We start from the raw sequence: 22638 nt of genomic DNA, 5'->3' as shown, positions 1-22638 counted from the left end.
TACATAGATATGACACCCCAATACACGTCACTGACACCCCAGACCTTATACTACATAGATACGGCACCCCAATACACGTCACTGACACCCCAGACCCTATACTACATAGATACGGTGCCCCAATACACGTCACTGACACCCCAGACCTTATACTACATAGATACGGCACCCCAATACACGTCACTGATGCCTCAGACCTTATACTACATAGATACGGCGCCCCAATACACGTCACTGACACGCCAGACCTTATAATACATAGATACGGCACCCCAATACATGTCACTGATGCCTCAGACCTTATAATACATAGATACGGCACCCCAATACACGTCACTGATGCCTCAGACCTTATAATACATAGATACGACACCCCAATACACGTCACTGACACCCCAGACCCTATACTACATAGATACGGTGCCCCAATACACGTCACTGACACCCCAGACCTTATACTACATGGATACGGCGCCCCAATACACGTCACTGACACCCCAGACCTTATACTACATAGATACGGCACCCCAATACACGTCACTGACACCCCAGACCTTATACTACATAGATACGGCACCCCAATACACGTCACTGACTCCTCATACCTTATACTACATAGATACGGCGCCCCAATACACGTCACTGACACGCCAGACCTTATACTACATAGATACGGCACCCCAATACACGTCACTGACACCCCAGACCTTATACTACATAGATACGGCACCCCGATACACGTCACTGATGCCTCAGACCTTATACTACATAGATACGGCGCCCCAATACACGTCACTGACACCCCAGACCTTATACTACATAGATACGGCACACCAATACACGTCACTGATGCCTCAGACCTTATAATACACAGATACGGTGCCTCAATACACTGCATGCTGTCCATGGAAAAAACAGAAATGTGAAGGAGTCCTAAGCTTTGGCATCCTAAACTTACATCTGCCTGGATTATTGGGTGTACAGGAACCTAAAGAACCGCCATTACATGTGTCAACACCTAGAAACCATTCTTAAAAGGTAAGAAGACAATCTTTCGCACTGCTGAGACTTTGGACACGTGAGGTGACAATCCGTTCCCCGCCAATATCGCTCTAGAATTAATGGCGCGAGGTATTGGGCACGAGATGCCTCATCCAACGAGTTAGTAGCATGACAGGAGACGAGACAAAACCCACTGTGGCTGATAAAAAATGATGAAGCCGTAATAAAAATCTCATTTAATGCTTAATTTAATGACAAAAACAAAACAATTACGGAAAATTGACTTCACCAAGAGCGGAATATACCGCTCCCCCCTTCCTGTGTATAGCGTCTAGCCTCGCTTCTCTGCCGGCGCTAACAATGCCATGGAGGAAACAGCAATTCCTCCGGGAGTCAGGGGGGGCAGAGGGGAAGGTAATAATACAGTACGGCTCTGTACACGTCACAATTGGGACATGGAGCTGACGCGCGCTGCAAAACCGGTATTCATAGGGAAAATATCACCGCTTTGGGACATCCTGCTAAAACGCTTTAGTCATATTTTTGGATCTGTTTAAAGGAACACTCCAGAGTGATACACCATTAACTTTACACCACAATAGGAGAGTAAAAAAAAAAGTTGCTAATTATGTTGTCCATCCAATTTGTGACTTTTTAGGATAGGCCAATATTATCCAACACCTCGCACCTCCACCGATCAGCTGTCCCAGAGTAGTTCCATAGACTGTGTAATGGACGGAGCACTTTCTGTAGGTGGGTCCAAACTGACAGAAGGTGGGGCTAACACAAGTAGGCGTGGCCAGAAATATTGTAGAGCACAACAAAATATCGCCCCAGCAGGACCAAATACCACAGTGCAGCACAATATACTGCTGCCCGCGTCACAGTATGAAACTGTAGCACAGTCCTAAGGAGTTGAGTTCAGGAGGAACATACATGGCTGGTAGCCAAGAGGCTTTGGGTGGCCCCCTGGGTTTGCCCCATTGGGAAACTTCGCCGTAGGGTCTATGGCCAGTCTGTTCCTAGGTCACCCCCATTAATCACAAAGTAAAAGGCATAACCTGACAATGTGCTATCACGTTAAGCAATGAGAGTACCCCTTTAAAACTCCAGCTTTTTTTTTTTTTTTTTTTATAGACATATCCAGAAACGTACGCCATTTACCAGGATTCCTCTGCCCAGTAATAATGCAAAAAAACAAAAGGTACTATAGTAACTTGGCACCAGGTATAACCCTGGAAGATGCGTGCACACCAGACGAACCCTCCCAGACCTTCAGAACGATCTCCTTCTAGCTGTGGCTGACAGACACTACACCTGTTTTGGGAGATTTAGACTGAAGCTACATGAAGACTTTTGCCACAAAACGCCCAGCAATGGGGTTTTATTCAACACCTACGAAACTTGGGTCAATATCCCAATTTACTAAAGGTGAGTGCACCTAGATTTTGGCATAACTTCATCAAGGTTAAGACAAATTACTGGCACCAAGCCCAACAAGAGGTATGGCTGATCAGAAAATGGACGCAAGCTAAGATGCACCATTTGACACCGAAACTGAGCCACCGTTCTGGTGAAAAATTCTCAAGTCTCGATGTCAGCCAACCAATAGCTGTTAGAGTCATAAAAACATGTCTATCCCGGCACTAGATTTATCATCCAGCCTGAGACCCTGTGTAAATCTGGTGCAGGTCTGGACAACCGGTCTAAGGTTATACCATCTATAGCAGGCATCCTCAAACTGCGGCCCTCCAGCTGTTACAAAACTACAACTCCCAGCATGCCCTAACAGCCTACAGCAGGGCATGGTGGGAGTTGTAATTTTACAACAGCTGGAGAGCCGCAGTTTGAGTCTTCGGGGAAATCTACCCCAAAGACTGTTTGCCATTCCTCAATTTCGGCACAACGGTCACAATGGCATTTCTCATTTGATCGCTGGTTGGGTCATGGACTGGGGGTAGGTGGTGTGAAGTGGACGCTTCACTGCGAACCACATTAGGATTCAGTGCACTGGTCCCGATGGAAGAAGTGTTGCCCTATCATGCAGCCTGGGCCAGTCTTTGCTATCTGGGTTAGGTTCTGTGCACACCGAGGGAATAAAATACCGCTCTGATATTCCCTGCGTAGATTTCAGTCATTTTGTAGGGAAAAGATTCAGCCAGATATCTTTCCGCCATAGCGTCCGCTGCAGGGAAATGTATGATTTTGTTGAGTGGCTCTCTGTGCTGTCTCAGGCTACTTTCACACTAGCGTTCGGCTGTCCGCTCGTGAGCTCCGTTTAAAGGGGCTCACGAGCGGACCCGAACGCTTCCGTCCAGCCCTGATGCAGTCTGAATGGATGCGGATCCGCTCAGACTGCATCAGTCTGGCGGCGTTCAGCCTCCGCTCCGCTCGCCTCCGCACGGACAGGCGGACAGCTGAACGCTGCTTGCAGCGTTCGGGTGTCCGCCTGGCCGTGCGGAGGCGTGCGGATCCGTGCGGATCCGTCCAGACTTACAATGTAAGTCAATGGGGACGGATCCGTTTGAAGATGCCACAATATGGCTCAATCTTCAGGCGGATCCGTCCCCCATTGACTTTACATTGAAAGTCTGGACGGATCCGTACGAGGCTATTTTCACACTTAGGCTGTTTTATGCTAAAATAATGCAGACGGATCCGTTCTGAACGGAGCCTCCGTCTGCATTATTATGATCGGATCCGTTCAGAACGGATCCGATCGAACGCTAGTGTGAAAGTAGCCTCAGAGAGGGTGGTGTGGAGTGAGGTCTCCCCCCTGTGGTATCTACATGTCCTAATAGGAAGGTGGTAAGAGTCTATATATCACCTTTGATGGCTTTGGCAGGTACCTACATTATGCAGTTAGCAAATTTTTTTCTCTATGAAAATGTCAGATTAAAATCGAGAGATAGGGTTATATAGAATTCATTTCACGTTTTAGTCAGAACGTTTTTTCAATTTAAAATTTGCTACCCTAAAAAACATCACGACCGTAACCTTACACGACAGCACCTCACATTAGATGTATTAAAATCATGATATACAACGGATAATTAGGGGTCAGAGTAATATCCTGAGCATCAAAGATGGTGATTATTTCCAACTGATCGAAATTCATTCCACCTGTCGGAAAATTTCCACAGGAATGGGTATGGTTGGCGATGGCGGCGAGCCGTGGGCATGCTTGACTGCTCCACACAATGCAGTTGACCATATCAGAGGTTCTCCGTTCTAGTAATTAGTGGGTGCTTCACCGGTTTGGACTCTCACAGACCTAACTATATCATCAGCCCTACCGATATGTGAGATTATATATATTTCATAGAAAAATTCCTTTAGCAGGATTGTCCCATCAGGGGTCCACCATAAGACAGCCCCCACCTGACGTAAGGAAAGGAGTTAAAGTGTACAGATTTTTGTCATGTTCCACCATGGTAAAATCAATGAGATGGTAACACGTCATCAGGGCAAAGTAAGTATTTAGATTCCAGAAGAATTATCAAAAATATAATTCCCACCTTCCCCATTGGCATGCAAATTTGAGGGCAGGTGGCTGTCGTGACACCCTGAGACTGCTTATCTCTGGGAGAAACAAACGAGTTGGACTGGAGTATTCCAACCTGTTGGATGCACGTCTCCCTCAACGAGCCCCAGGAGATCCCCTTACCACCCAAAGCCAAAGACGAGGACCAAACATGGCGGATAGTTTGCATGCGTTGAAATGTTAAAAGCAAATTTTGTGGCGGACTTTGCTATGCTTTGTGAGTGAGCATGTTCATATTTCCGCATGGATTTTTTCTTCATCTACATGTAATATACTTTAAATTATCAAGTTCGGAATCTATACCTTAAATCCACGTCCGTTCAGCTATGCCTGAACACTGATTGAAGCTATCCATAGACCTGAGATGGTTGCCGGCACTGACAATCTGATATCTATGGTACCTGCTGGATTGTCCCCCAATATCTGCTAGATCAGACAGAATGATTTCAACATGCCTGATCCCTCGCTCTGCCAAGAGATAAAATCTCTAAAATTACAGAATATAGGCATAGTGAGTAGTGATGAGCGAACTTCTGTTTTAAGTTCGGCGTCTAAAGTTCGGCTTCCGGTTAGCGGAGAATCCCGATATGGATTCCGACTTCCGTTGTGGTCCGTGGTAGCGGAATCAATAATGGCCGATTATTAATTCCGCTACCACGGACCACAACGGAAGTCAGAATCCATATCGGGAACCATATCGGGATTCTCCGCTAACCGGAAGCCGAACTTTAGACGCCGAACTTAAAACAGAAGTTCGCTCATCACTAATAGTGAGGGTTCCTCCTACTCACCCCACCACAGACAGACAATCCGCGACTGCGGAAGTCTGCGGAAACCACTTACACCACTAGCAGGCACTCCATAACAATTTTTGGGAAATTAAATGAAAAAGAATCCAAATAGTAGGTAAGGCACCTATCATAAATTTTTACCCAAAAAGTTAGGCACATACCATAACATTAGGTACCTACCATAAAAATCTACGCAAAAAGTTAGGCACCTACATAAATGTCTACCATACCTACCATAAATGTCTACCCAAAAAGTTAACACCTACCATAAATGTACACCCAAAAAGTTAGGGTACTTTCACACTAGCGTTATTCTTTTCCGTCATTGAGTTCCGTCCTAGGGGCTCTTCACCGGAAAATAACTGATCAGGCATATCCCAATGCATTCTGAATGGAGAGCAATCTGTTCAGGATGCATCAGGATTAGAGATGAGCGAACCTCTGTTTTAAGTTCGGCGTCTAAAGTTCGGGTTTGGATTAGCGGAGAATCCCGATCTGGAACCGGATATGGATTCAGACTTCCGTTGTGGTCCGTGGTAGCGGAATCAATAATGGCCGATTATTGATTCCGCTACCACGGACCACAACGGAAGTCGGAATCCATATCCGGTTCCAGATCGGGATTCTCCGCTAATCCAAACCCGAACTTTAGACGCCGAACTTAAAACAGAGGTTCGCTCATCTCTAATCAGGATGTCTTCACTTCAGTCTTTTTGCCTTTTCAAAACGGAGATAATACAGCAGCATGCTACGGTTTTATCTCCGTCCAAAATTCCGGAACACTTGCCAGAATGCCAGAATTTTTTCCTATTGAAATGTATTAATGCCGGATCTGGCCCTGAGTGTTCCGGCAAAACAGATCCGGCACTGCAGTCTGAGCATGCTCAGACCACAAAAAAAAGACGTGAAAATAAAAAAATTCCGGAGAGACGGATCCGGCATTTCAATGCATTTGTCATACGGATCAGGATCCTGATCCGTCTGACAAATGCCATCGGTTTGCATACCTTTTGACGGATCCGGCAGGCAGTTCCGGCTACGGAACTGCCTGCCGGAAACCTCTGCCGCAAGTGTGAAAGTACCCTTAAACATCTACCCATAAATGTCTACCCGAAGTTAGGACTTACCATAAATTTCTACAATACCTACCAAAAAATGTCTACCCAAAAAGTTAGGCACCTATCAAATGTCTACCGAAAACATATGTCTACCATAAATGTCTACTCAAAAAGTTAGGCACCTATCATAAAACTGTACCCAAATAGTTAGACACCTACCGAACCATAAATGTCTACCTAAAGTAATGCACCTACCATAAATGTCTATGCAAAGTTAGACACCTACCGTAAATTTTCTGCCACAATGTTAGGCACCTACCATAAACTTCCATGTGGATTAAAGCAGGACTGTACCACATGCACTTACTACATACCGGTGTTTATGGCTTGCATGGCTGTTGCTGGTGGTCCCGTGGAAAGACGACGGCCAGGACATTCTGGATTTCCTTAGGCCGGGGCGGTCGCTCGTGTCCATGGCATCGGCTCTTTCCATCTGCCTGTGAGGGTGGCGATCCGTGTCCGAGTAACCCCGATGTTTGATTCTGATGGGTGTCCGTGGTTGCCTCCATAAATGCTGCGGAGGTTTCAAGGTGGCCTGTCCCTCCCGCGGGACGGGAAGAGACAGAGAGAGACTTTTTTTCGTGCAGGACGGTACTTCCATCATTGTGCAAAGAAAGGAACACGAGACGGCAAAAAAAAAAAAAAAAATCTATCTGGAGAAAAATAAAGTGAGATCAGTAACAAACGATCAGCGCCGGCATTCAAAAATAAAGTATTTGTCTTGGCGCGCGTCACCGCTGTCGATCCAATCGATCATAGATAGAAAAAAAAGGCAAATCAAGAGCGGAGTCCAAAAAAACATATAAAACGAGATATAAAAATAAAGGAGCGGTCATTCAAACGAAATTTTAATCAGAAGAATATGAAAAATGAAATTCTAGTTCGAGGCAAAAAACAAAAAAAAACAAAACCATAGAAAAATAAAGGCAGGTCGTGAGTATTGAGACGAAGCGATTAGCAATACTAGAGCGATCTATAAGGGGGGCGTAAGAAATGAGAAGACTTGTTCCTTACGGGATGGCTGTCTATTTTTAGAAGAAGAAGCAGCGAAATATTCTTAAAGCAATGGAGATCCTTCGAGGAGTCTACTTATCCCAGGCTTCCACCTCCATAGTCTATATTTATAGACACGTCAACAGTATAGAAGCGATAGCAAAGTCTCGTCTTCTGCAGAGATTATTGCTTAGGTTATTGCCAAGGCAGGGGAGGATGCCAGGGGTTTATTGCACATAGGTGGCAGACTGGCTATAGGGTGGCATCAGTCTGATGGGCAGACGAGAGCGGATCCTATGGAGGAAAGGGGGGGAGGATGCAAACTGGCATGTAGTGCAAAGATCACTCCTCAGGCAATGCCAGCCCTTGGGTAAGATGCCAGCCCCTGTGCATTTAGGAACCATCAGATCTGAGGTGTCACCCCCTCCCACTATCCCACCACCAGGGTTAGACTATGTTGGATTTTCAAATGTATTGCAAATATGCTTTCATTCCTCTTCACAGGAAATCATTCCTCTCTCCCGTCCCGGAGCGTCAGGCAGTTACCGCTGCGTCTTTTTTGTTGTTGGTGCACCTGTCTTAGTGTCTCCTTCATAAGTGCACGGAGCGATTTGCGTTTTGTAGCTCGGAGACTTCATCAGGTACAACGGTGGCATCGTCCATCCTGTGTGTGCAGGCGGTCTGGACAGCGCTGTACCGGGAGTCCCGTCTGCGAAGAGCCGGAGCAGCGCAACTTGCCCTCCTCTCTCAGCCCAGACTGCTGGGCGACTGACAGAACTCTGCCAGGTGTCTCCCGCCTCCCCTCAGCCGCTGCTGTGACGTCACAGGGAAGGCGGAACGCTCGGCGCTAACTCCTCCCACCCTCAGCCTGTCTCCTCTGCAAGATAGGAAAAGAGACAGGAGAAGGCGACCAATAGGAGAGGGAGGATTGTCTAAGCCACGCCCGCTGGGCAGACACGTGGGCTCCTTGAGAATGGGAGGGCAGTTTAATGAATGTAAAAATTCTCAAGTTTGTTTTATTTAATTTTTTTTATTTTTTATCATTATTTTATTTTTGCATTGGGTGTGGAAACACACATGGAGCCCTCTGGGTGGTACAGCCTCCTGCTGATGCCTCCTGTGCCTCTCCAGACCTGACACACTGATCATCGGGGGACGGGCAGAGGGTGAGGGACGTCACCCTCTGTGCCACCCAGCCCGTCCAAAGGTCCAATTACCGGCGTTATCACACTCTTAAGCCTCTTTCACCCGGATTTGCCCAGGATGCGTCCCGGGTGCATTGCGGGAAACCCGCGCAAAAAGGTACGCAATTTCAGTCAGTTTTGACTGCGATTGCGTTCCGATGTTCAGTTTTTTTCTCACGCGAGTGCAATGCGTTTTGCACGCGTGTTATAAAAAACTGAGTGTGGTACCCAGACCCGAACCCGGAATTCTTTACTGCAACGTTGTTCGCGCAGCCGGCATCGACCTTTGATGACATCATCGCGCTCACCACCCTGCTGAATGTAGATAGAAGATCATGTGGTGAGCGCGATTACGTCAGCGCAGGTGAGTTATTTATTTTTTAACCCCCTCCATCCCTATTGTACAAAGCATTCTGCATTAAGAATGCTATTACTTTCCTTTATAACCATGTTATAAGGGAAAATAATACAGTAAATTGACTTATCAATTTACTTACATCATCTCCTAGCAACCATGCGTGAAAATCGCATTGCATCCGCACTTGCTTGCATTCCGTCATAATAGAAGTCTATAAGCTGCAAAACGGATCCGTCCCGTTTCCGTTATGCAGGGCAGTTCTTTCCTGCATAACGGAAATGGGATGAATCCGTTTTGCAGCCCATAGACTTCAATTACCTCTCTTTCAACGTTTTCCCAATTTTTCGGACTGACTGACCTTCGTTTCTTAAAGTAATGATGGCCACTCGTTTTTCTTTACTTAGCTGCTTTTTTCTTGCCATAATACAAATTCTAACAGTCTATTCAGTAGGACTATCAGCTGTGTATCCACCTGACTTCTCCACAACGCAACTGATGGTCCCAACCCCATTTATAAGGCAAGAAATCCCACTTATTAAACCTGACAGGGCACACCTGTGAAGTGAAAACCATTTCAGGTGACTACCTCTTGAAGCTCAACAAGAGAATGCCAAGAGTGTGCAAAGCAGTAATCAAAGCAAAAGGTGGCTACTTTGAAGAACCTAGAATATGACATATTTTCAGTTGTTTCACACTTTTTTGTTATGTATATAATTCCACATGTGATAATTCATAGTTTTGATGCCTTCAGTGTGAATCTACAATTTTCATAGTCATGAAAATAAAGAAAACTCTTTGAATGAGAAGGTGTGTCCAAACTTTTGGTCTGTACTGTACATTGTCATAAAGGGATCAAACAACAAGGCCAATAAGCTATGTATAGCCTAAGTAGCCGTCTTTCCACAGTTTTGGGCACCAAGTGTACAGTACTGAGGCCGTCCCCTCAAGTGACATCTATGTTCCCTGTGTGAGGACACACTCCTAAGGCCATTATAACACCCCCTTCCTCTACCACCATGATGTCCTGAAATGTAACCTACCCTTCTCAGGGTGCAAGCGCAGGTCCTGGGTCAGTTCTGTCATGAAGGAGATGTATGATTAGTTTCCGGCCATAATTTGATTTTGTAATCCTACATTGCGGTTGCATGGCTCAGTGGGTATGTCCACACCCTGGGTCCTTATCAAGACCATTGAATTGTATTTTACAATCTGACAATGGAAAGGTTTCTCGAGCCAGAGGCTTTGCAATCACAATTTCGATGATGCAAACCAGTTGCGCAGGAATGATTTCATGCTTCAGTGACAACTGAATCATATCCATCGCTGCAGCTTGTTATGGCATCTTAGGTCATTCACCTAGTTCTACCGACATCCATTTCTCCCGACCCCTTCCCATATACATGCAAACTCAGCTCAGCCGAATTTGCATTTGTTCTTAAAGGCGTATTCCGGTTGTAGCAAGTTATCCTCTATCCACAGTATAGGGGATAACTATTGGATTGGTGGGAAGCTACTGCTGGAAACACCATGATCGTGGGACCCTGTACTCCTTTGGGCCACCCAAGATGAACAGAGAGGCAGGTTGAGCATGCACACTGCCGCTCCATTTACTTCTATTGGAGATAACCATTGAGATAAATGGAGCAGCAGCACATATGCTCGAGGCACCATTTTGGAGAAGGGGGTCCCTCAGGGTATGGTGTGATGGTGAGGTCCCAGGGGTCCTGTGGATAGGGAAGAAATTGCTACAACCAGAATACCCCTTCAATGTGGAGAGAGGAGTAATTTGCTGCTGGACACCTCTGTCCCCAATAGAATAAAGGATCGATCCTTATTTTCCTCAACTTCTGTCTTCGGGGGAGAGTTGAGACAACCATGTACACATTAGATGCTAGGTCTGCCCCCTCAAAAACAACGCATTGGACCAACAGTCTTCTAACGTGTATAGATACTTTTACTCTGTCTTCCATTTCTTGCTCTTCTTGATAACCTTCAGCAGCTAAAAGTTAGTCAGTAACCATGGAAATACATACAGTGCAGTGCCTGTAGAGCTCAGAGACAGGATTGTGTAGCCGCACAGATATCATATGGAGGAAGGTGACAAAAAATTCCTGATTTAGTCAAAGTTCCCAAGAGCACAGTGGCCTCCATAACTCTTAGATGAAAGAAGGTTGGAACAACCAGGATGCTTCCTAGAGCTGATCGCTAAGTAATCAAGGAGGAGGGCCGTGACAAGAGAGAGGTAACCAAGAACCCAATGGTCACTCTGGCTAAGCTCTAAAGATCCTGTGTACTGAGAGGGAGAAACTTCCAGAAGGTCAAACATCACTGCAGCATTCCTTCAATCTGGACTTTATGGCAGAGTGACCAGAAAGTAGCCTCTCCACGGTAAAAGACACATGAAAGGTTGCAAAAAAAAAAAAGCACCTAAAAGGACTCTCAGATTGTGGGAAACAATATTCTCTGGTCTGATGAAACCAAGATTTAACTAGACCTCAATTCTAAGCGTCATGTCTGGAGGAAACCAGGCACTGCTCATCACCTGTCCAATACCATCCTTAGCAGCATCATGTTGTGGGGGTGTTTTTCAGTGTCTAGGGACAGGGAGACTGGTCAGGGTTGAGGGAAAGCTGAATGGAGCAAAGTAAAGATATATTCTTAATGAAAACCTGATCCAAAATTCACTGAATCTCAGGTTGGCCGAAGGTTCACCTTCCAACAAGACAATGACCCTAAGCACACAGCCAAGACAACACAGGAGCGGCTTAGGGACAACTCTCTGAATGTCCTTGAGTGGCCCAGTCAGAGCTCTGACTTGAACCCAATCGAACATCTCTGGAGAAACCTGAACATGGCTGTCCACCAATAGTCCCCAGCTCAAGAGAATCTGCCGAGAAGAATGGTGGAAAATCCCCAAATCCAGGTGTGGAAACCTTGTAGCATCATCCCCAAGCTGGAAGCTGCAATCACTGCCAAAGGGACTTCGACTAAGCCCTGAGTAAAGGGTCTGAATACTTCTGTCAATCAAGATTTTAGTTTTTCCTTTTCAATAAATTAGCAAAGATTTCTATTCTTTGAACGATGGGGGGAAACTGGAATTTCTTTTTATTTTAGCACAGGGCCGCAACATAACAAAATGTAAAAAAAGTGAGAAGGTCTGAAGACTTTCCGAGTGCACTGTAGGTCCACATATTAGCCGTATACACTAGGGATCGACCGATATAGATTTTTTTAGAGCCCATACCAATACCGATAACTTGTGAACTTTCAGGCTGATAGCCGATAACTTATACCGATATTCTGTGCATTTTCATTTCTGAAAATTCATTTCTGTTACGGCGTTATCCACATAGCAGATTTTAGTTTGGACTTTTCGGACATGGCAATATGTGATATGTTTATTTATTTATTGTTTACATATTTTATATGTAAAATTGGGAAAGGGGGTGATTTATACTTAATATTTTGGTGTTTTTTTAAAACTTTTTATTTAATAACAATTTCTCCCCTTAGGGGCTAGAACCTGGGATCTTTTAATCCCTTGTCCTATTCACCTTGATAGAGCTCTATCAGGGTGAATAGGACCTCACACTCTCCCTGCTGCACTGTGCTCGGTGCACACAGCAGCAGGGAGATTACCATGGCAGCCAGGGCTTCAGTAGCGTCCTGGCTGCCATGGTAACCGATGATTTTAATACTGGGGGGGGGTTACTGGGGGGGGGGTGAAGTGCCATAAATGCTTTTAATACTGGGGGGGCGCACTGCGCCACCAATGATTTTAATACTGGGGGGTGGGGGGAGGGCACACGGCACCACCAATGTTTTTATTACTGGGGAGGGCGCACTGCACCACCAATGATAATTAGCGTTTAATACAGAAGGCAGTGTGTCGGCACAGAATCACATAGCCGGCACACCTACCTCTGACAGGGAGCTGCGATCAGCGGCAGCAGTTAACCCCTCAGGGGGTTAACTGCCACTGATCACAGCTTCCTGTCATATAGGCTGGGCACCGCCTCCTGTATTTGTATTAGACGGTAATTATCATTGGTGGAGCAGTGCGCCCGCCCCTCCTCCTCCCGTCTCTCCTCATTGGCAGCGCAGCACAGGGGGGAGGGAGAGACTCCTTCTCCCCTGTGCTGCTGAGGGAACATGAGCGTGTTGACAGCAGCGCGCTCATGTTCTGTGATAGCGCGCTGGACACATTATTGGCATAAGGTTCGATCCCTAGTATACACAAAATGGCAGGTTATTTTTCATCAGGTCCATCTGCATAGTTGCTTCATTTCTTCCTTCAGATGCATTAGGCTCAAAGTCACGTAATCAGTCCGTAGGATATTGACGGGAGGTGGACAAATCCACTGCATGTTCTTTGATGCTACGTTCTGTAAGCAGCCATAGGAACGGCAAACAGGAGTATAATGGTAATGACTCTCCATGGGTGACAATAGGTAAGGTCACCAAGTCACAGCACGCACCGCATAGCTTTACTGGTACAGCGCTGCTAGGTAACCTCCGTGTGCCCAGCTGAATCTGGATCACAACCACCAGCATCTCACACAAAGCCATAGCAATGACTGGGCTCATTATCAAGCATGATTGAATTCTAGGTGTGACATCCAAAGAGCTCTCCGCCCAAGGGGTACGGCCAGGTTCACACACTGCGGGAGTGGCGGCCGCAGGCTTCAGCCAGAACCCTCCACGGTATTCATAGATTGTAAGCTCTGGCGGGCAGGGCCCTCACTCTTATTGTCTGAATTGTTGACTTTTCAATCTGTAATGTCCACTTTGTACATGTTCACTGTGGAATATGTTGGCACTGGGGTCATTTATCAAACTGGTGTAAAATAGATTTGGCTTAGTCACCCGTATCAGCCAATCAGATTCCACCTTTCATTGTTCACAGCTCCTTTGGAAAATTAAAGGTAGAATCTGATTGGTTGCTGTGGGCAACTAACCCAGTTCTACTTTACACCAGTTTAATAAATGACCCCCATAGATTATTATTAGTTGTCACACCCGCTGACAAGGACGCAGTAATGTACTGTCTCGCCAAAATCCAATTAAAGGGAACCTGTCACCTCTATGCGCGGAGGGCAGCACAGTTTAGGGAGAGACCTGCTGAAGTCAGGTGGCTGTTACTACAGGGCTAGATCTGTGGGATCTCTAGAACCAAGCTCTCCATTCATTTTTATAGGATTGCTGAAAAAAGCTGAGCATTGGTCGCTCGGCTATTTCCAACAGCCCCATAGATGTAAACGGAGCGGTGGCCGCTCTTGCGCAGTGCACTTCGCATCTATCTCTATGGGACCTCTGAAAATCTCTGCGCATAGAAATGAATGGAGGATGCGCAGTCCACTCTCCTTCACTTTGTGGGCTCCATAGAGATAGCTGTGACTCGCAGCTTTCAGACATCCTAGCCACATGTTTGAGATGTCACAACCCTTTAAAGGGGGTTGTCCAACGTTATAAAAAAAATCATATACCCTGTTAGTGAATTCAGAGATAAAGGGTAATTGAAGATATGCCATTAATGTTAGATAGGTGTAGGTCCCTCCTCTGGGACCCCCACAAAACTCCATAATGGGGCCCCCGTAGTGAAGGAGAACACACTGCACTAGGCTATTTTCAGAACTCCAATAGTGGTGGATGGAGGGTGGTCCCACCTGGACAGTGCACTCTCATTTACATCTGAGGGTCCTGTTCTCGTAATATAAGCAGTTCCCACAGGTGGGACCCACACCTATCTGATATCAAGGGCATATACTGGTGATATGCAATTAGTGCCTAAGACAGGAATACCCCTTTAACAGAGGTTGGGTCCGCTTTTGCTGGTTCCCTTATACTTTTGCCTGAGTGGAGAGCAGCTACAAAGAGTGTCTCTTACTCTGGAGGACCTGTCCTGTCCTGCAACCTATTCATTTGAATGGGCACTGTGTAATACTTTTTTTAACCTGTGGTGGTGCTGCAGGAAAACTGAACGCTTACTGCCAGTTTTCCTCATAAACTGGACTTGATTGTGAAAGAAGATCGGGGGCTGGGCCCACAGGTACAGAGGGTACACGATGCCACGCAGACACAGACAACGGTTCTTTCCCAGCAGTTGAGTTTACTTAACAATATAGTGAACAAGAAGCTGAGAATATATAAAACGGATTGGTACACAGAGAATAAGCCAACAGTGAATTTAACACAGCCTAACAATAAACCAGTAAATGTGATGTTTTCTCCAAAGTCCATTGAGCAGCCTGGCTGCACTGGTATGTCCCTGGACGAGTTCCTCGTTGGGGTGCACCCGCAATACTATTTGTAACCCACAGGTAAATGATGTCTGTCTCTTTCATTGCAGCTGTAATCCTTACTCCAGCTCCCAGTATATAACACCCTATGAGCACCCGGTGACATAGGAAGGTGTCAGCAGATAAGTTCCTTAGGGCTCTGCATTAGCTTGCCGCCCATACATCGCAATGCAACTGTATTTGGAGTGTTATTTTCTGTCCAAATGCCACTTTACCAGTTCCTTGAGCAGGTTTTTGGTGCTTAATCTTATTTCCTGGTCCACTCCAGAACTGGATCCTACAGACACGACACTCCTGGGGTCGTCGCTGCAAACCTCCCCTTCGTGCGGTCGCCAGTCTCCACTGTGAGCCGGTCCATTAGCTTATAGAATCTGCAGAGAAAATCTCTTCTGGTCTCCAGCAGCACCAAGCACAGCCTCCGTCTGTTCACTTCCTGTTCCTAAAGGCCCCTTCTCCCCTTCACAGGGAGAGAGTGTGATGCAATAAGTAATTTGCTAAGTGCAGTCTCAAACCTGCATATACAGTCTACTATCACACTTGTAGGGGGTCAAAAACAGTCCATAAATTAGCTAATTACTAACTTTGCAAACAAAACAGGTTATTAATATTACTCTTATAGGCAGCTCCATGTAGACTTTTAGCATGTTATCATTTGCTGCCATCTACTGACCAAAGTAAGACATTGCAGCAATTATCCAATTTACACATGCAGAGCAGGGCTTTTTTTCTCAGAGAAAAGGTGGTGGAACTGACCCCCCCTCCCCTGGCCACGCCCCTACCACCCCTAGGACCGCCCCCTACCCACCCCTAGGGCCGCCCCCTAAAACCTCCCCTTTAGAGAACACGGATGCAAGTAAAATTTGGGGGGGCTATAAAAGTCCAGCCCAGCAAAGAAACCCCCCAGATGGGGATGGCACTGTTAATGGGGGATCTGGGGATGGCACTGTTAATGGGGGATCTGGGGATGGCACTTTTATGGGGTGGAGGATCTGTGGATGGCACTGTTATGGGGGATCTGTGGATGGCATCCACAGACCCCCCATCCTATAACAGTGCCATCCACAGACCCCCCCACCCCATAACAGTGCCATCCACAGACCCCCCCCACCCCATAACAGTGCCATCCACAGACCCCCCCATCCTATAACAGTGCCATCCACAGACCCCCCCACCCCATAACAGTGCCATCCACAGACCCCCCCACCCCATAACAGTGTCATCCACAGACCCCCCCACCCCATAACAGTGCCATCCACAGACCCCCCCACCCCATAACAGTGCCATCCGCAGACCCCCCACCCCATAACAGTGCCATCCGCAGACCCCCCCACCCCATAGCAGTGTCATCCGCAGACCCCCCCACCCCATAACAGTGTCATCCGCAGACCCCCCACCCCATAACAGTGCCATCCACAGACCCCCCCCCACCCCATAACAGTGTCATCCACAGACCCCCCATTGCCGCTCCAGTACAGTTATAAAATGTGTAATTAAATTAATAATGATTCATGCTGCCCCCTCTGTAGTATAACATTCAATATATCCTACTCACAGGGCTACTGTTATCGTAATGCAGGCCGGCCGGGCAGACGAGCGGCAGCGTCACTGACTGATGTCACGTGCCTGCGCCGCCTGCTTCATTCATAAAGTAGGCGGCGCAGGCACGTGACGTCAGTCAGTGATGCTGCCGCTCGTCTGCCTGTCCGGCCTGCATTACGATAACAGTAGCCCTGTGAGTACAATATATTGAATGGTATACTACAGAGGGGGCAGCATGAATCATTATTAATTTAATTCCACTGTACTGGAGCAGCGGGGCCGGAGCACAGTGAACGCACCGGCCCCCAGCTCCTCCTCCCAGTCCCTCCCCGCTGATACATCGCAGCCTGCGATGCTGGAGCATGGCAGGCTGCGATGTCAAAAGGTGGCGGAACGCCGTTCCGGTGCGTTCCGCCAGAAAAAAAGCCCTGATGCAGAGTAATACATTTAAGGTCCCTTGCCCCACATCCTTACAATTGCAGGAGGTGCCAGCAAAGAGCTTATTGCCAAGGGCCCTTCTAACACGTAGGGACTGTCCAGTGACGTTGCGTGCTGTAGACAGCTTTTGTGTGGCAGGAGGAGCACAGTGCCCCTGTAAAAACAACACTTCCCATCATGTAAATCACAAGAGCAATCTCAGCGCAGATACTGAGCCAGCAAGGAATTGTAACGGGGTGGCAAAGGCGCACTCGGTCTCCCATCAGCCGCAGACCTGCTGCTTAGCTTCGGGAACGAGGATCTGTGTTTGACCTCGTTCCCAGGGCGGCTTTGCTAGCCGGGAGGCTCCCTGCTCCTAGGTCTGCCTTGAGCGCCGAGCTGATCACTCGGTGCTCGACTGGTCGGTCTGTCGGTCATGTGACGCTGGCCACATCACATGACCCTCATTCCCCACTATAAATACAGGCAGTCTGCTGGCCACAGGTTGCCTGTTAATTTTTAGGTTCCTGGCAGTTGTTGGATACCTGTGTACTTACCTGATCCTGTTCCCTGACGATCCTTTGCCTGCTCCTCCTGTACTGCGCATCCTTCCTGGTATTTATGACCCCGGCTTCTCCTGACCATTCTTTGCTTATCCCTCTGTACTGCGTTGTTCTCTTGGTTTTGACCTGGTCCGTTCACTATCCGTTATTTGTCTTGTCTGTCCTTCCCGCACGTATCCTAAGTTAGGGACTGCCGTCCAGTTGTCCCCTGTCATCAGGACTCGTGAGGCAAGTAGGCAGGGCCAGGGGTGAGGGTGGAGCGCAGTGGTCACTATCCTCCCCCCTGTGTGTGTGTGTGTGTACGTGACCGTTACAGGAATGCTGGGAAATTTTAGCTTTGCTAAATTGCATCATGTTATCTTATCTTCTTAAAGGGGTTATCCAGATTATTAAACCTATTTTTCTATTCCGTATAAAGGAATTCTGAGTTGTTATAGGGCAGTGGTGGCAAACTGTTTAGAGGTCGAGTGCCTAAACTGCAACCCAAAGCCCACTTATTTATTGCAAAGTGCCAACACGGCAATGTAACCTGAATACCATTATAGTATATTCTCCATGTCCTTTATCATTTAGCTATAACAGCCTGCCTACATTCAGTGCGCTGCCAGCGCTGTTCATAGTGCGCCCTGCGCTGATGAATGTCAGGAAAAGTCTAAGGCATATTGGTACACCATAGACTTTTCCCGGGCGTGGCTGCCCACAGAGAGGGTTCTGAGTGCTGCCTCCGGCACCCGTGCCATAGGTTTGCCATCACTGTTATAGGGGGTCCTTTGTTAAGGATCCTCATCTCTTCTCCAGAATGCACCACCAAGAATGTCTCCTGCTCTGGAGGACCTGTTCTGTCCTGCATTACAGACAACCTACTGATTTGAATATGAACTGTGTAATACTTATTTTATCCTGTGGTGGCGCTGCAGAGAAACTGAACACGTACTGCCAGATTTCCCAGCAGAGTACAGCTGATCATTGATGGTTCCAGTATGGGAATACTTTGTGATCAGATATTTGTCTAGGGATCCTTCGAGCAAGTAGGGATTGTCCATATATTAGCTCAATAATGCCATACTTATGCGCTCAGGACCCTTATCTGTTAACCAGAGTCCACCAAAAAATTATTCTCAGGCTGGAGGACACAGTCCTGTTTTACAGAGTCAGTCCATTGATTTCAATGGCCATCATGTAATGCTTCATTCTTCCTGTGGTGGTGCTAAAAGGAAATTAAAGACTTCCGATTCCAGCTTCAGCCAGAGAAAACAGCCGATCGCTGGGGATCTAAATAGCGGGACATGATATAATATGCTTATTTTTGGTACTTTTTTAATAAAAGGGATTATATTGACAACATTTTTTTTTATTTTGCCCCCAAGCCAGCTCTATCTGTGGAATGATGATGATTCTTTCTGGCTCCTTTCAGCAACATTCTGGTCCCCATCCTGTAAACCAGTCGGATGTGGTCAATGGCCTTAGCGGCGACGTGTCTGCAAGTGGGACGTAACCCAACAGTCACGTACCGCTTAGGCTAGTGTCTCAGGCTCTGCCGGAGAATATCATATCCGCCATAGCCAGAAACTGCCGTTGCACTGCCAGGTCCTATTGAGTATAATGGGACCTGGAGAGGATCCACCCTACTTCTGGCATTAGTGCCGATATTTGGCCAAATACTGCTGCAAGAACAGCCTAGATCCCCACCCAGTCCATTATAGTCAATGAGCTCCGGCGAGGAAAGGTAGTGTCCAGCTATGCCATATATGATAATCTCCGCTAGGCTGTACCTCTGCTGGAACAGCCTTATGGATGGGGTAAGGACTAGTGTGAAACTAGCCTTAGGAACCTATCACTGCTGAGGCCAGTCATTGGCTACAGTGATGCAAGTGACCCCACCTGCGTGAAAGTAACCGCAACGCCCGTGAGTGAAGCCTGGGACCCAAAGAGTCGCACAGCTGGCTTGGGAGGCAAGCTGGATAACCCTCTATAAAACACAATTTTTATGACAGCATTTTACTCATTTTGGGCTAAAAATCATTATTTCAATTGAACTTTATTAAAAACTGTTTTTGTTCTAAAGGGTTAAAGGGAACATGTGATCAGAAAATGACCTATTGCCGACTAGCAGTCCCGTCAGACAGAAGCCCTGATGGCTTATCGCTGAACTTCTGACAGCTGCAGAGTATCTTACTTTTAGTTTCACACTCAGCTGTCATGTTCTTCCTCTGATGGCTGCTTGTATAGCACTTATCTTTGAATTCCTGGCAGCTCATAAACACTTGTTTATCAGTTTGGTAAGAATTTATGTATATGAGCTGTCAGGAATTCACAGATGAGGGTTATACATCCAGCCCTCAGAGCAGGAACATGATGGTTCAGCCTGGAACAGAAAGGAAGATACTCTGCAGGTAGGCTACAACCTAATCCTGTAGGACAAAAACTGTTGCAAATTTTTAATAAAGACCAATTGAAAAAATGATTTCTAGCCCAAAATGTAATCATATAAAATGCCCCTAAAGGTGCTGCCAGAAGGTGCTCATAGCCTTTAAAGGTCTGCTATATTTATGTTTTTGGTGGATGAGGGACCAGATCCGGTAATCACATCTGCATGACAACTATGCAATCTGCTGAGGTTTAACTGGTGTGGATTGGAACCGGTGCAACATGATCTGATTTGAATGGAACGTATGTCTCATTGCGATGCCAGCCAATTCTTCTCAGTGGCAGGAAATATACTGACACCTGGTAACGGGATAATTAGAGGGATTTTTGCCAGCAGATATAAAGCCTTGTAATGGGGAGAGCGGGTGGCAGGCGTCTCAGTGTTTATGTTGTCTTTGTAATATTTGTTTCCTTTTCAAACAGTAACAGACGGCAACTTATAATAACCGAGCTAAAATAAGACAAGAAAAACTCCATAATACTCAACAAAGTAGAAAGGTGCAGATATCTGCAGGTTAGAAGATAAAATCTGATTATTGTATTTCCAAGTCATTAACCTCTCCTCCAAGGAACACAACTCACATCTTTGATGGATTTGGTTACCAGAAATGTGGAATGACCTGAAAGGGACCTGAGCCTTGTCCTTGTTCCTGGCTCCTGTTCATGTGCATTGTGATTCTAACCACAACTCTGTTACGACCCTGACCTTGGACCCAGCGTTGTTCCTGGATGTTTCTCCTGCATTGGCCTTTGGATTTTTAGCATGGTACCTGTTGTCCTACTCCTTGCTCTGACCCTTGGCCCCATACCTGCTCCTGTCTCATCCTCTGGCATGTCTTATCCTGACTGTTCTCCTTAAGATTAACCTCGGATCCATTCCTATCTACACTACTGCTTGATCAGTATTACTGCTGCCAGTCAGTGCCTACTCTGGGGTCACTACCTGGAAATCTAACTGGAAAAGTTAATACCTCCTTGCAGGTGGAAACTGGTCAACGGATAAGGGCTTATCTACATCCCTGGTAAGAAACGCTACAAGACATCTTTTCTATAACCTCTCAATCAGACAGGTTAGAAAATTAAGTGGGTGGATTGACTTCTGGGTCCTGAGCATGGTCTGTCTTTCTCCATAGAGGTGAATGAATCATAACTGGAAACTGCATGGCCCCAACGCATGTATTCTACTATGTACTGTATACAATGCTGGTGTCCTATGTGAGATTTGGCAGAAGGGCTTGGATGCGAGTTCTACCTCTGTACTTCCTATCGCAGCTACGCCCCTGCTTACGCTCTGTTCTCACTGGTGGAAAACCTTATAGACAAGTCAATTGGATCTATTATATTCACTATGGCTCCTTTAAGGGGGGAAAACATGACAACACATGACAAATATGATGTATCTGTTGTATGATGGATGTTGGCAAATCTCATTGACTTGGTCCGTTGGACAGAATACTCTGGGCATTAGAGAGCCACAAAAACTTGGAAACTAGGTGGAGAGAGCTTTACTTAGCAGATACAAGGAGGTCTACAGTATGTTAGTGAAGGCTATCCTTGACCAAATGTCATAAGACTTCATTGTATATTGAGACACCTCCTTTAGACTGATGAAGCCAAGGATGCAGAAGATAAGGGACTCATTAGGACCTCAGTACTCACTAGTTTGGCAAGACCGTGAGATCCATGCCACTCTTCATCTGTATCGAAGAATAAAGGTAAGTTAATCTGCCCACCCCCTTAGGCCCAGGCAGCTCCACTTATGATTTATGGATGTGTATATCTCCATAAACATGGAAGCTCTCATTTATGGAGCTTACAAAAATCATCTCAGCAGAAATGTATGGACCTCTATAATGTTTGGTAGTTTGGGCTTTAAAAAAAGTGGAACGAAAGTAGAACAGAGAGATGATAAATGACGGTATTGTGCCTGGCGTCATGTCATTTATGTATAAGCAGCTGTGGAGATTATATATGTGGGCACAGAGACATAGGGGGAGAGTTATCATAGCCCAGGGGAGTATGCCAGGCTACGATAGCCAGGCGCGCATGCACCTAGTTAAATATAACTAAAAATCTGACATCTTATAGTACACAACAATCTCTTACTAACAAACAGAACCAGCTCTGTACCTCACATGGATCCAGAGATCTCCACATTCATTGCTCTGCTAGATTTTTATCAAGCTGACAGCTGTGTCCTTACTCATGGAGCATATCCTTTCTGCTGCAGCTGGCGGAAGGTGAAGGATGGAACTGAGCATGTGCGGCCATCTCAGTGAGCTGGACGAGGAATTTAGAAAAAGAGCAAACAGCAGGTGGCGCTATAGAGATAGATTTCAGGTAATAACTCAGCGGCTATAATACATTTTTAATTACATGCAGTATACAGATCCAGGTGCTGGT

At 46.4% G+C, this 22638-nt stretch overlaps 1 protein-coding gene across 1 annotated transcript in view; it reads right to left on the bottom strand.

Annotated features, from left to right (window-relative positions):
• PDE4A (phosphodiesterase 4A) overlaps positions 1-7059 on the bottom strand; it is a 253795-nt gene extending 246736 nt beyond the window's left edge. The window contains exon 1 of the mRNA XM_044278800.1: positions 6770-7059. Coding sequence (XP_044134735.1) covers positions 6770-7059 — 290 coding nt within the window. The remainder of the gene's footprint in view (positions 1-6769) is intronic.
• Between the last annotated feature and the right edge of the window lie 15579 nt (positions 7060-22638).

Source organism: Bufo gargarizans, chromosome 2 (assembly GCF_014858855.1).
Source record: "Bufo gargarizans isolate SCDJY-AF-19 chromosome 2, ASM1485885v1, whole genome shotgun sequence".
Lineage (NCBI taxonomy): Eukaryota > Metazoa > Chordata > Amphibia > Anura > Bufonidae > Bufo > Bufo gargarizans.
The sequence above is the reverse complement of the archived record's forward strand: the minus strand, read 5'-3'. Positions and strand labels throughout refer to the sequence as shown.